At 34.7% G+C, this 13,983-nt stretch overlaps 1 protein-coding gene across 1 annotated transcript; it reads right to left on the bottom strand.

Annotated features, from left to right (window-relative positions):
* Window positions 1-1,394: 1,394 nt before the first annotated feature.
* LOC111910118 (late embryogenesis abundant protein Dc3) lies at window positions 1,395-2,013 on the bottom strand. Its single transcript, XM_023905901.3, has one exon. It carries the CDS (start codon window positions 1,962-1,964, stop codon window positions 1,662-1,664), a length of 303 nt encoding a protein of 100 aa, XP_023761669.1. The 5' UTR covers window positions 1,965-2,013; the 3' UTR covers window positions 1,395-1,661.
* Window positions 2,014-13,983: the final 11,970 nt, after the last annotated feature.

Below are 13,983 nucleotides of genomic sequence, written 5' to 3'. Positions count from 1 at the left end.
AAACTAAGAAGAAAGTCATCCCTCTTTATGTCTCTCTTATTTTCGGCCATCATGGAGAAAAAGAGAAAAAAAAAAGTTTATATTTTATAAACTCAAAGTTTATAAGATATAAACTTTGTCTTTTGTTAAAAAACAAAAGACTTATCTAGTCTAGACTATTGTACATGACTTATTACATATCATATGAATTATGTAATGTTACTTGCTAATAAAAATTATTATCTCCATGAAATAAATAATTTCAAATTTAATTATAAGAGTTTATTGAATATTTATTAAAATTAATTTCTAATATTAATCAATTATATCAGGTTGTTGTTAATGTGACCCATTAGTATCATATGTTAATTAGCAATATCACTTTAATATAATTCTTACTAGATCTTTCAGTTTTACTATTAAATTTTTATATGATAATACATTGTGGTTGTGACTGATTCTACCTTAGTTACGATTGAGCTTTCATGCTTCAAAAAATTTAAAAGAAATTTTATCAAACAACTGGTAGGAAACTCACACAAGCTTTAGATGTAGTCGAATCTAATTAGAATGTAATCAAATATGATTAGATAATTTAAAAGATTTTTTTAGCTAAATAATATCAAACTTGTAATTTTAGTAACACACGTGGACCCAAGAAGTTTGGGTTGAGATTTTGTGCATATAGAAAAAATGAGATTATATTTAACCTAGATATAAGAGAGATAAACAAAATGAGATGGAACCATCCATGTCGGTCATCTCACAATTTGAAATTATCAATGCAATTTTATGAATAAAAAACAACAAACAATTTAAAAATAAAAACTCTAGAAGTAGGAATCAATGAAAACGATACCATTAAATAGCTTATCAACGAAGATGTTGATAAGATGTCAAGAGAATGTATAAGTGGTCAATGAGTATTCTTAATCACATAAAAGATGTCATAGAGGGTTAATCTTGGAAATGATTTTATTCTTCATATATTGCAATCGAAGTTATCAATATACATATAATTCGTGAATTGGTTGATTTCCAAGGTATCCAAATAACGTTTCAATTACCTCCTAATTTTAAGGGATTGAATTCAAATAATTGTGTAATGGGACAAAAATGAAATCTTTGATTCAGATAATTCATGTAAAGGTAATTAAATATTAAATTAAAAAGTTATTAAAGAATAATAAAACATAAGTTTTCGGATATAGGATATTGAAAATCTATGAAATGACTGTACGAATCTAAATCTGAATCACAAAATGAGATATTCGAGTTTTCGGATAATTTTGGACCGGATAGTGCCTATTCAAATCTATTCGGATTCAAATATTTTCTTACACCTCTATGATCACAAGAGTTCTCGCATTTTTTATTTTATAATTTTATATAATTATTCTGATTTGCCTTTTGGCTTATATCAAATAGCCAATCCTTCACCATTCATTTTTTAACGTTTATTCAGAACAAAGAAACATTCATGCATAAATTTCCACCACTTCGCCATGGTATCTACTGAACCCGAACCTAAAAACCGACCCGGTTCATACACATGACATGACAAAACGCCATTACAACAACAATTAACAAGATTAAGGAAACAAATTCATATCACGATCAGTAGTTTATTCCTCCTAGTAGTACTTGCAGTGGTGGTGCCGGTGGCAACAGCAGCGGTGTTGTCACCCACGACCCAGCACCAACTCATCATCCTCCTCGCCGCTGCCGGCCATACCAAATGACTGCTTCATCTTATCAGCAGCACCTTGAGCCATGCTCTTCACTTGCTCACCTGTCCGCTGCATCAACCCTCCGGTCTTCTCTTTCCCGGCCTCCGCCGTCTCTTTTGTAGACTTACCCATCTGCGACGCCTTCTCTTTTACCTCTCCGGCCTTCTCCGACATGTAGCTGCCGGTCTGTTTGGTTTCCTCTTCAGCTTGGCCTGTGGCTTCACCGGCTCTGTAACGCTGATTCTGGGACGCCATTTTTGATCTTTAAGATATTTTGATTTGCAGAAGTATGATTACGAGGAATAGAATGGAGGATCAGGTAGTATTATATAGGGATGCATTGGGACTAAGAAGGTGACAGGTGTCCTGGAGGTTGACGCGTGTGGGGCACACGTGGCTTGCTGGATTTTGATTCGTCCATGGTAATCCATGAATAATTGAGCTCCGCTTCTTTGGAGCATCTACGTCTAACTTGGCAACGATAGTTTTCTATCTCCTGCAACTTCCATGAGTTTATACATTATGATGATTGTGAGTTTAAATTTTATTAATCTATACACGAATCTCATATTCTTAAATGAAATTATACATTTTAGATGAAATAACTTTAAATAAGCCCAATACATTTCCTCAAAAAGGGATTTTGTGTTATCTTTGAGTTGAGAAGAAATATTTAGTTGGTATTCAATTGATTCAATTTAATTTTAGTGAGATGCCTCGATGACAAATAATGGATCTTGTGTTCAATGGAAAAACAAACTTTTAATTTTTTTAATATATGTTACATTTAACCGTACACAGTTCAATGCATTGTATGATAGCAATTGAATGGTAAATTTGTACCAAAAGTGGAATGTTAGGATATCATATGTTAAGTTTTATAAAGTTCAATACTTTTTAGATGCCCTTAATTAAGAGTCTAAAGTCCGGATGGAGTCTAATCTTAGATCGGAGCCCGTGATACACTGTGATGGTAAAATCAAGATTTACAGGAGAAAATAACATACGATCATAAAGGAAAAGTCTAGACTATCCTCATTGGTGATCTTTCGGGGTTGGCGCACCAAAAAATTGAAGAAGAAAAATAAAAAATGAAAGATATTTGGTGATCTAGGCTACCGTAACGAGTCGTTCACCAAAAAACTCGTGCCTTTTTATTTCTGGGAAAATGACTCTTGAGGGTAATTAACTTTTGCGTTTGTACTCATTTGGTCCATTTTCTTTTTTTTGTATTCAATATACCATCGAACTTGTTGTTGGTGTTTACCATAGCCCTTTTGACCGACTTTTGACTTGTGATAGCCGGTCAAAGGGTTATGGTGAACACAAACAACAAGTTCGATGGTATATTGAGTACAAAAAAAGGAAAGAGACCAAATGAGAACAAACGCAACAGTTGGTTACCCTCCTGATTCATTTTCCCTTTACTCATTTACAACAAATCCCATATCATCTCCTACTGATATTAATGACTTTATGAGATTCATTTTTGCTTCTCTTCAAAACATAACCTACGAAAGGACATTATTCATACATGTACAACTTTGTAATGCACTTGAATATTTATTATGGGAATCTTGACTAAGCAGACGCATTTCATGTCTACATTTACATTTCCAATAAAATGATTTATCGTATCATGGATTCTAGACAAAGTCTACACACGAGTGGAATCACAAGTACTATGATTTTTGAGTTTACTTAGCTTTAAGATCGAACTCATGGGATAAGATACAACATCAATATGTACAATATGATGGTGATGTGTCTACAAAAGCAGCATGATATTGTACATATTGATGTTGTATCTTATCCCATGAGTTCGATCTTAAAGCTAAGTAAACTCCAAAATTACAGCACTTGTGATTCCACTCGTTTGTAGACTTGTCTAGAATCCATGATACGATAAATCATTTGATTGCAAATGTAAATGTAGTCATGAAATGCGCCTGCTTAGTCAAGATTCCCCTAATAAATATTCAACTGCATTACAAAGTTGTACATGTATGAATAATGTCATTTCGTAGGTTATGTTTTGAAGATAAGCAATAATGAATCTCATAAAGTCATTAATATCAGTAGGAGATGATGTGAGATTTGTTGTAAATTAGTAAAGGGAAAATGAATCAGGAGGGTAACCAACTGTTGCGTTTGTTCTCATTTGGTCCCTTTCCTTTTTTTGTGTACTCAATATACCATCGAACTTGTTGTTTGTGTTCACCATAACCCTTTGACCGGCTATCACAGGTCAAAAGTCGGTCAAAAGGGCTATGGTAAACACCAACAACAAGTTCGATGGTATATTGAATACAAAAAAAATGGACCAAATGAGTACAAATGCAAAAGTTAATTACCCTCAATAGTCATTTTCCCTTTATTTCTTTATGTTGCCAAATGTCCTTTTTATATAAGTGGACTTAAATTAATTTTTATATTTAAATTTACTAATTATATTTTATGTTTGGTAAAAAATCAAATAAAATATACTAAAGTAGGTAATTTATTTTTCTCTATAAAACAAGACTAACATCAATATAACTGTTTTATATATTTTTTAATATAAAGTTGGATTGGATTAGATTAGATTGCTAATGAGTGTGAATAATTGGATTGAGTTAGTATAGGTAGAAGAAAGAGAAAATAGTTTTTTTTATATAAAAAGGTTGGGTTGGATTTAGTCAAGGCTGTCAAGATCAAGATCCTAGGTAGAATCGTTTTTGGGGTTACAAATTCGGGATCGTAAGATCGGGATCGGGATCTTAAGATCCAACAAAACAAAACAAAACATAATTTTAATTTATAATTTTAAAACATGAAAAATATTTCAAACGTTTAATTTTTCATGCGAAAGTTATAAAAACTTAAAAATATTAGTCATAAATCACAACACAAAATGATAAACATTAAATTGGTAAATGGTAAAAGACATAAAATGGTAAAAAAAGTTCATTTGAAAAAAAAGGGAGGTAAGAGCGGATCGGATCTCGGTCCTATGATCCTACCTACGATCTTACGATTTTACATGCGATCGTACCTCAAATACGATCCAACTCGTTTTTCATACCTAGGAACGTACGATCCTACGATCAAAATCGTAATTTTGACAACTATGGATTTAATTACTAAAGGGGACAGCCCTAGAATTTGTATGTCGTGACATATTTAGAGTCTCTATGTATGGGCCTACGAGTTGGGCTAAGCATGACCTTTTGTGTTGGATCATAATTCAAAAGGACAAAGAGTGGTTAAACTAAACTCTAACAACTTGCTAGAATCTTGGACTTGACACCTTAGCTTGGACTCGACTTTGGCTTGGGATCGACCTTGGTTTGGCTTCGACCTAGAGCTTGGGCTCGACCTTAGATTCGGCTTGACCTTGGATTAAGCTCAAACTTGTTCTTAGGCCAGACGGTATGGAGACCTTCTCACACGTAGTTATCCTACATGGATCCTATGTGGATCCTATGTGGAAGGGTTTTCCACTAGTGAACACCACCCCAATGTATAGTGGGTGTCTTGTGGAGTGGTGGCTACCACGGAAGATCACTAAAGGAATTGTGTCTATCTCTCTCTTCCTTTTCTCCCCCCTCTCTCTTCTTTATTGGTTGTTCACTAGTTCTTCACTAGTGAACACCATCCCCAAAGTATAGTGTGTTGGTTGTGAAAGGGCTATGGAATTGTTTTCACGCGTATATATGTTGTAAGGATACCGGATAGCCTTAAGCTCGGGTGTGGTCCATCGTTAGCACACTAGTCTAAAATGTTTTGTAGGTCTTCATTCTTCACACACATTTTGTTTCTTTCTTCGGACTTCAAATAAGCCTTCAAGCCAAATGTATGAGGTACAAGCTATGGTTATTTTATTCTTGTGAGTTTACATTTTTTATCTATTTAAAATAATATACTTATACTCGGAGCCGGATGGCATCATGGCACACACATATCATAAATCATGATAACAATAATTATTTCATACAAATATACATGAACGCAGATAAATAACATGTCGAATCTATTTAACTCGTTTCTCTTTTGACTAGTTCTTTTATCTAATTGACTCGTTAAAGATAAAATATTATCATTCATAAGACATATGAAGTTTGGCACCTCCTTTATACATGTAACAATAGATATATTGTGACAGTTTCTTTTTTCCATAACAAAATCTTCTAAAACATAAAAAACATATATAAGGATCAAAATCAATATCTAAGGTTTTGGAAATGAAATTGAAACGACAACTCAAGCCCTTTCGTACTATTGAGTTTGTATTTTTAAAGCTAAATTACATAAAAACATTGTAGTTTGGTACTTTGATTTTTTGTTTAATCATTGAAAGAATATTTTTCCAATCTAACCTTTAACTTATTTATTTTATTTTTTTAATAACAGGTTTTCAATTTATCATAGCACTTTGAATTCTATAAAATTTTATTATAGTTTATATTTTTCCGGTTTAAACACCCAAAGATTTTTTTTATGATTTAACCACATAATCTTTGATATAAAAACAATTTTAACTAGAATAAGAGGTTTTATTAATTATATTATATGAATTATAAGCATACATATTACATCTCACATAAAAGTAATCAGTTCATTACTTTCAACAATGAAGTTGTTACATCTTTATACATGAAGGAAAAGAAAAACGATTCTAACTACTAAACAGATTCTAACTGACTGTCTGTTATAAAATTACAATAATACCCTTATAGTTTATCTCCAATATTCCCCCCTCAAGATGGAAGGGAAGAATAGATATTCTTCAATCCCATCTTGACCATGAAAGGTAACAACTTGGAAGCAGGTAAAGACTTGGTAAACATGTCAGCAAGCTGCATTGCTGATCGAAATGGTAACAATTTGATAGTTTTATTCACAACTTTTTCCCGCACGAAGTGACAATCAACTTCAATATGTTTCGTACGCTCGTGAAAAGTTGGATTTGTTGCAATCTGAACAGCTGCATCATTATCACAGAAAAGAAGAGTTGAATCTGTAATTTTGACATCAAAATCTTGTAACAATTGCTTCAGCCAAACTAATTCAGATGTGGTCATTGCCATAGCACGATATTCTGCTTCAGCAGAAGATCTGGAAACAGTGGATTGCTTCTTTGACTTCCACGAAATCAATGAGTCACCAAGAAAAATGCAGAACCCTGTGATTGACCTTCTCGAATCCTTGCATTTTGCGCAATTAGAATCACAAAATCCTTTCAATTGAAGTTTGGATGTAGAAGGGAAGAAAATGCCTTGACCAGGAGACATTTTTAAGTACTTCAACAAATGACAAGCAGCATTGTAGTGTTCGATGGTTGGCTTTTGTGACATCCCCAATTTCACGGCCAGAAAAGACCGATTTGTTTATGCTTTGGTTTTAAAATCAGAGTAATCGTTTAAAAAAAATTGTTGCGGAATTTGTTCCCAAAAAAAAATATGATAACCATTTATCCAAACATTTCTCAAAGAGAATGTATTTTCATTAAATAATAAAACCTTGGGATGTCATGTTCGATACAGACCAAAAGCATAAACAATATAAAATAGACTTTACAATAGTTATTTATAACTACTGATCTATAATCCAAAATCTCTCGTCAAGTCCGCCAACTTATACCCTTGTGCTATTACCTGTAATTAAAAGAAAACTGAGTGGGTCAGGCTTGGGAGCCTGGTGAGCATATAGGGTTTTCAACCCACAATAATATAATTATTATATGTAATCAGCAAACAATCAACCCAATTACCCATCCCCATTATCTTCTTAAGGTTTCACCCTAAGAACCAACTATCCTTCATTCTTTTATTCGTAAGGAATTTGCACGAATTCCATTGCTGCCAAAGTTTATTTATCAAGTACTAAATCCATAGTTATCAGGCGCTAACTCCATAGTCACCAAGGTTCACTTAACAAGCGCTAACTCCATAGTCGCCAAGGTTTACTCAACAAGCGTTAACTCCATAGTCGCCAAGGTTTACTCAACAAGCGCTAACTTCATAGTCGCCAAGGTTATACAATAGGCGCTAACTCCATAGTCACCAACTATCCCATCTACCCAAGTTCTACCCAACATTTTCGTAGATATAAATACTTACACAGTTTAAATCATTTAACACTTGTATAAAACATCAACTCCACGCCCATCTCAAATAGACAAATAATGCATAAACACATAGCATGTATTTCATAGCAAATACTTCATATTTATGTGTTAGAAGAAAGTAACTACACCCTCACACATATAAACAACAATATACTTAATACACTCAAACCATACTTGTATTATTATCGTGTTTATGAAAGGTAGTATACACTCACTTGATCAGAAGATGATCCGACAGCACTACGGCTTGCAGAAGTAGTATATCTCCGCAGATCTGGAAGGTCTTCACAAAAATTGAACTTCTCGCGGGCAGAGCTTCGGCTCGGGAATCGCGCTCTTCGGGATTCTCGGGGCTTCGGATCTTGCTTCGGGACTCGGGATTGAGACCGGGGCTTCGGGACACTTCGGGCACGCAAAACGATGCAAAACGGGAGAGAGAAGAGAGAAAAAGAGCAAATAAGCCGGCTGCCCTCGCATCCTATTTATAGGAGGCTGGAGCCTCGGAGTACGCGGGGCGTACTGGTCCGAAATCGTCATTGCTTACGTATCCGAAGAACTCGAGTGCGAGGCGTGTCATGCTTCGCTGTACGCGGGGCGTACGCTCGTACGCTGGGCGTACTTCAGATGAGTCCGATGACTCCTCTTCGGATAATGCCGGATTTAATAATTAAATTTAATTATTAATTACTTAATAAACTTCGAAAATTCATATCTTCTTCATACGAACTCCGTTTTCGACGTTTTTTATATCCACGCGTAGGTGAGACTACGCTCTACGACTTTCGTTTAGACTCCGTCGGCTAATTTTGACTTTTATTTTTATTATTTATTTTTAATAGGCCAGGACAGAAAATTTCGTTATAAATTCATAACTTCTTCGTTTGACGTCCGTTCTTGCCTAACTTTTCGTCGTTTCGCTACTAACAACGAGATCTTCGATTCTCGTTTAGATCACTAAGTCTAAATATCACTCTAACGTAAATTCACTTTTTACGTCATTCAGCGTTGTGCCGATTCTGTCGCGAAACTTCAACAAGTCATAACTTCTTCATTATAACTCGGATTTTGGCGTTCTTTATATGCACGGAAACCTTGTAACATATACTACAACTTAGTTAGGATTATTCATCCTAAATAATCTTCTATCAAAAAGTCATTTTTGACGCTTATCGTCTCTAAATTGACTAGCCCTGATCTACGGGCGTTACAGTTTTGAAATGTATTGGGATAACTGTTGAACTGCATAGGATATGTCAGGTCTGGTGATATTGAGATACAATAAACGACCAATTAATCTTCGATATTGAGAAGGATCTTTATAAACTTGACCCTTTGAAGACAATTGTGATCTAGGCTCCATAGGGGTATTTTTGGTTTTTGCAGCTAATAATCCAGCATCCTCAATCAATTGTAATGTGTAATTACGTTGAGAAACCATAATACCTTCCTTTGACCTAGCAATTTCTAATCCAAGGAAATATCCCAAACTTCCTAAATATTTGAGTTTGAACTCTTGTCTTAGCTTTTCTTTTAAGAGATTTATACCAGATTGAGATGAACCTGTAATGATAATATCATCAACATACACCAATAAAGCAACATAGTCATCTCCTTTACCCTAATGAAACAAAGAGTAATCAGATTTTGATTGAACAAAACCAGAACTGAGCATAAATTGAGAAAATCTTTCAAACCATTGTCTAGAAGCTTGTTTAAGACCATATATTGATTTGTTCAATTTGCATACTAATCTTGATGAATGTCTCTGTTCTCGATTGTTAACATGAAGACCAGGTGTGTCACAACTAGAAATTTTGTGCCTTGTAACTACAACAATGTAGTAAAATTATGAATCAAAGTCTTAAGAGCATGTATGATGCTTACTTTATGACAACAAAAATTTGCAATCAAATACACCATACAAGCATTACAAAATACTCAACAAGCTATTGGGAACCCTAGAAGTTCTTGTTTAGGTCCATTTTGGTCTAGGACTTCCTTATTGGGCCCAATGGACCAATAAGCTTCCAATTTGACCATCTTGGACTTAGAACTCTTAAATGGGCTCTAATTGGACCCACTTTCATTTATTCAACATTTTGGGCCATATTGGGCCTAGAATGAAATGAATTAAATATTATGAACTATTATGGACCATAATTAACCTAATCTAGCCTAATAAAGCATAAAAATCACACTTATATTTTATAGGGCTAAAAATCACCCAACCTAAATATAACATGGGCTTAAGGACAAAAAGCCCAAAAATCCCCTCACCCCCTCTCCATTCTCGGCCCAAGCCCACAAAGAAGGAGGGTTGACTTTGTTGGGTGACACCTCACTTTTGCACATAGGATTTCCATGCAACACACATATCTCCATGCAACTATCTTGTCAAACCTCTCTCTCCTCCCCTCTCTTCTTGTTCTCGGCCAAGAGCTCCCACACACACACACTTCAACCACTTTTTGTTTATCAAACTCTCTCAAGGAACACCCTCACCTTTCTTCATCAAATTTTTGAGAATCAAGAGCTTTTCAAGGAGGTTTTTCCCACAAACACATCATCTAAGGTAAGTTGATGACTAATCCATGATCTAGCTACCTCATTTCATCAAAATCTCTTCTAAATCTATTCCAACTTGTGATCATGCACCTTAGAAGTCACTAAACTCGAGATCTACCAACAAGACTTGCTAGGATCGAAATTTTCTTCTTTTCTCTCTTCAAAACCGAAACTACAACTCAAGGTGAGCTTCATACCCCCTATTTTTCGGTTTTTATAAGTTTTGTGGGGGGGGGGATACAAGCAAATGTGTAGATCTATGAGTATATGTATGCTTTGTGTGATTTCTATGCTTGTATATATGTTCTTATGTGATTGTGGTGTTGGATCTAGTCAAAAAGACCTTAAGACCGAGATCTACATTAAGTTGCATGAAATAAGTATAAACTATGTTATTTCACACAAATCATTTCTAGAAAAATAACCAAGTTGGTTAATATGAACATCTTTGGGTTTAAAACCCATTTTTGGACTCAAAATGCTAAAAATGTGAAACTAAAGGGCCCAAAATGTCAAAATACAAATTCTGAGGGATGAGATGAGTCAAAACAGTTTCAAGAATGTATTTTCTGGAAATTTACTCTTTTGAAGTATTAAAATGTGAATTTTTAAGCATAATGGGCCAAAAATGAACTTTTCGGCCCAATAAAGCCCAAATTGCGAGATTTTCAAATTAGAGGGGCTGAAACTGTACTTTTCTGTAAACCGAAACTACAACTCAAGGTGAGCTTCATACCCCCTATTTTTCGGTTTTTATAAGTTTTGTGGGGGGAATACAAGCAAATGTGTAGATCTATGAGTATATGTATGCTTTGTGTGATTTTTATGCTTGTATATATGTTCTTATGTGATTGTGGTGTTGGATCTAGTCAAAAAGACCTTAAGACCGAGATCTACATTAAGTTGCATGAAATAAGTATAAACTATGTTATTTCACACAAATCATTTCTAGAAAAATAACCAAGTTGGTTAATATGAACATCTTTGGGTTTAAAACCCATTTTTGGACTCAAAATGCTAAAAATATGAAACTAAAGGGCCCAAAATGTCAAAATACAAATTCTGAGGGATGAGATGAGTCAAAACAGTTTCAAGAATGTATTTTCTGGAAATTTACTCTTTTGAAGTGTTAAAATGTGAATTTTTAAGCATAATGGGCCAAAAATGAACTTTTCGGCCCAATAAAGCCCAAATTGCGAGATTTTCAAATTAGAGGGGCTGAAACTGTACTTTTCTGTAAAACAGGGGACTACTAGTGCTCCAAGTCCATTTCAAGGGTTAAAAATACTTTTCATATTTAAAAGGGACCAAAGATGCAAAAAATTTCTATTTTGGGCCAAAAGTGTAAACATTGCGAAAATAGAGGTTTCAGCCGAGAAAATTTCATTTTGAGGGACTAAAACTGTTTTTCAAATAAATTTGAGCTGAAAAATACCTTTTCTACAAGTTTTGATACTAAAGTGTCAAGAAAAATGGTTTAAGGACTAAAATAGAAATTCTTTTATACAAAGGGTCAAAAGTGTAAATTTATCCAAAAGAAAGGGGCTGCAAAAAAGTAAAATTCTAATGTTTTAAACAGTAAATCCGTCATGATGAAATACTAGTACCACGACTACTGGCGAAACATAATACAACTTCAACACCAAAAATCATTACCAAATGAATTGATTCGGTCTCGAATCAATAATGAATCAAAAATCTATACACGACGATACTACAATACACACGTTGAATTTACGGGAATTCAATACACACGCGGAAATTTTGGGAAGTCAATACACACGTGGGAATACACCAGACATTGATACACCATCTTTGGGCCCGAAAGTTTCAAATCGTGCTTGTTGGGCCTAGCTAGCCCAATGACATGATCTTTAGGCCCGAAGGAAACTCGCTTACATGTTGTTGGGACTTATATGACCTAATTCCATGTAAAAGGACTTTCACTGGCTTTTGTGCTGTTGGGCCCCAAGGGTCTTTTGGTACTGCTAGCAAAGTCGAGAATTCACCAATGCGATTCGGGCCAAGGGCCTTTCGCATTCACGATAGCCTTAAACGACTTATGGAAATAGCGGGGGCTTCGCACCCTCTTTTCTCCTCGGTTGTGGGGCTATGGGAAGTCAGGGTGGTTGGAATTAAGTGAATAGTACAGACGAAGCCTAAGGGATCGTTTATATAGTTGTAAACTAGTCGTTTTCATTAATGCGTGTTTATAACAATTTACAATCCATAATTAATCCAATGTCACCTGGAATTATCGAATACACACGTCGCAACGGTATAACAAAATATAAAATGCGTAATTCAAAGTATTAGGAAAACATCGGGTTTTCCTAGGGTTTTCAATTCATACACCTACGAGATGCATACCAAGTTTAACAATTTTTTTTATATAGAAACAAACAAGCATACTTACGGATCTTCACACCTTTTATACTATACTATTTTCAGAAAATATCGGATTTTCTGGTGGTTTTCAAAACAATACAAAACATTATATTTCAAACATTAGTTATGAACTCACCAACATTTCATATGTTGACGATTTTCAAAATACTTGTATTCTCAGGTAACAGGTAAATCGAAGGGAAAAGTACTCAGTGATCTCTTGTTGTTTGTTTAACTAGTATCGAACAATCTACTTTTGGGAATGTAATGTTATGAAACAATGTACTAAATGTAAACGCTACCAGTTCTACTATTTCAATGCATGGTGATGAATGATGTTATGTTTCATGTATATTCACTGTGATGGTATTCAATTGAGTCACAACAGCCCCCGGACGTTTCCGCCGTCTGGTTCGGGGGTGTGACAAGGTGGAAGATCCATGAATACTTCCTCATGTAATTCACCATTGAGGAAAGCATTGTTGACATCTAATTGAACCATGTTCCGCTTTTTAATGGCTGCAATAGCTAAAAACATCTTAACAGTTATGAGCTTCGCCACTGGAGAATAAGTCTCAAAATAGTCAATTCCTTCTTTTTGGTTAAAACCTTTGGCCACCAATCTTGTCTTATATCTTTCAATCTTCCCATCACTACCATGTTTGATCTTATATACCCACCTGCAACCCACAGTATTCTTGTTTGCTGGTAATGGAACAATGTTCCATGTGTGATTAGCTTTCATTTCCTCTAGCTCAGAATCCATGGCATTACACCGTTCTGGATATTTGGATGCTTGATTATAATGTTTGGGTTCAAATGTAGCAGAAATAGACATAGCAAAAACACGATGTCTGGTTGAAAGTTTGTCATAAGAAAGAACTTTATGCAACGAATGTGGGTTATTAGAATTGGTGACAGCATTACAATGAAAATCTCTAAGATAAGAAGGAGGTTGATGTATACGAGTAGACCTCCTTAAAACATTATCTTAAGATACATTTGATGGATCATCATGTACAGGAATTGAAGTGTCAACTTGTGGAACTGAATTGTCAACAATGTCATTATCAGCAAAGGGGTATGGAAGGGCAATTTTGTCAAAAACATCTTGACATGAGTTTTTAGAGTAATTTTGAAAGGGAAAGATAGTCTCATGAAAAACAACATCTCTTGAGTAAAAAATCTTCTTTGTATTGAAATCAAGAAGTT

Source organism: Lactuca sativa, chromosome 5 (genome assembly GCF_002870075.4).
Source record: "Lactuca sativa cultivar Salinas chromosome 5, Lsat_Salinas_v11, whole genome shotgun sequence".
NCBI classification, from domain to species: Eukaryota; Viridiplantae; Streptophyta; class Magnoliopsida; order Asterales; family Asteraceae; genus Lactuca; species Lactuca sativa.
This window is presented reverse-complemented; position numbering and strand designations above follow the sequence as displayed.

Bases quoted from the DNA above. Each gene is read 5' to 3' on its own strand.
- LOC111910118 (XM_023905901.3), bottom strand. From the start codon at position 1,964: ATGGCGTCCCAGAATCAGCGTTACAGAGCCGGTGAAGCCACAGGCCAA.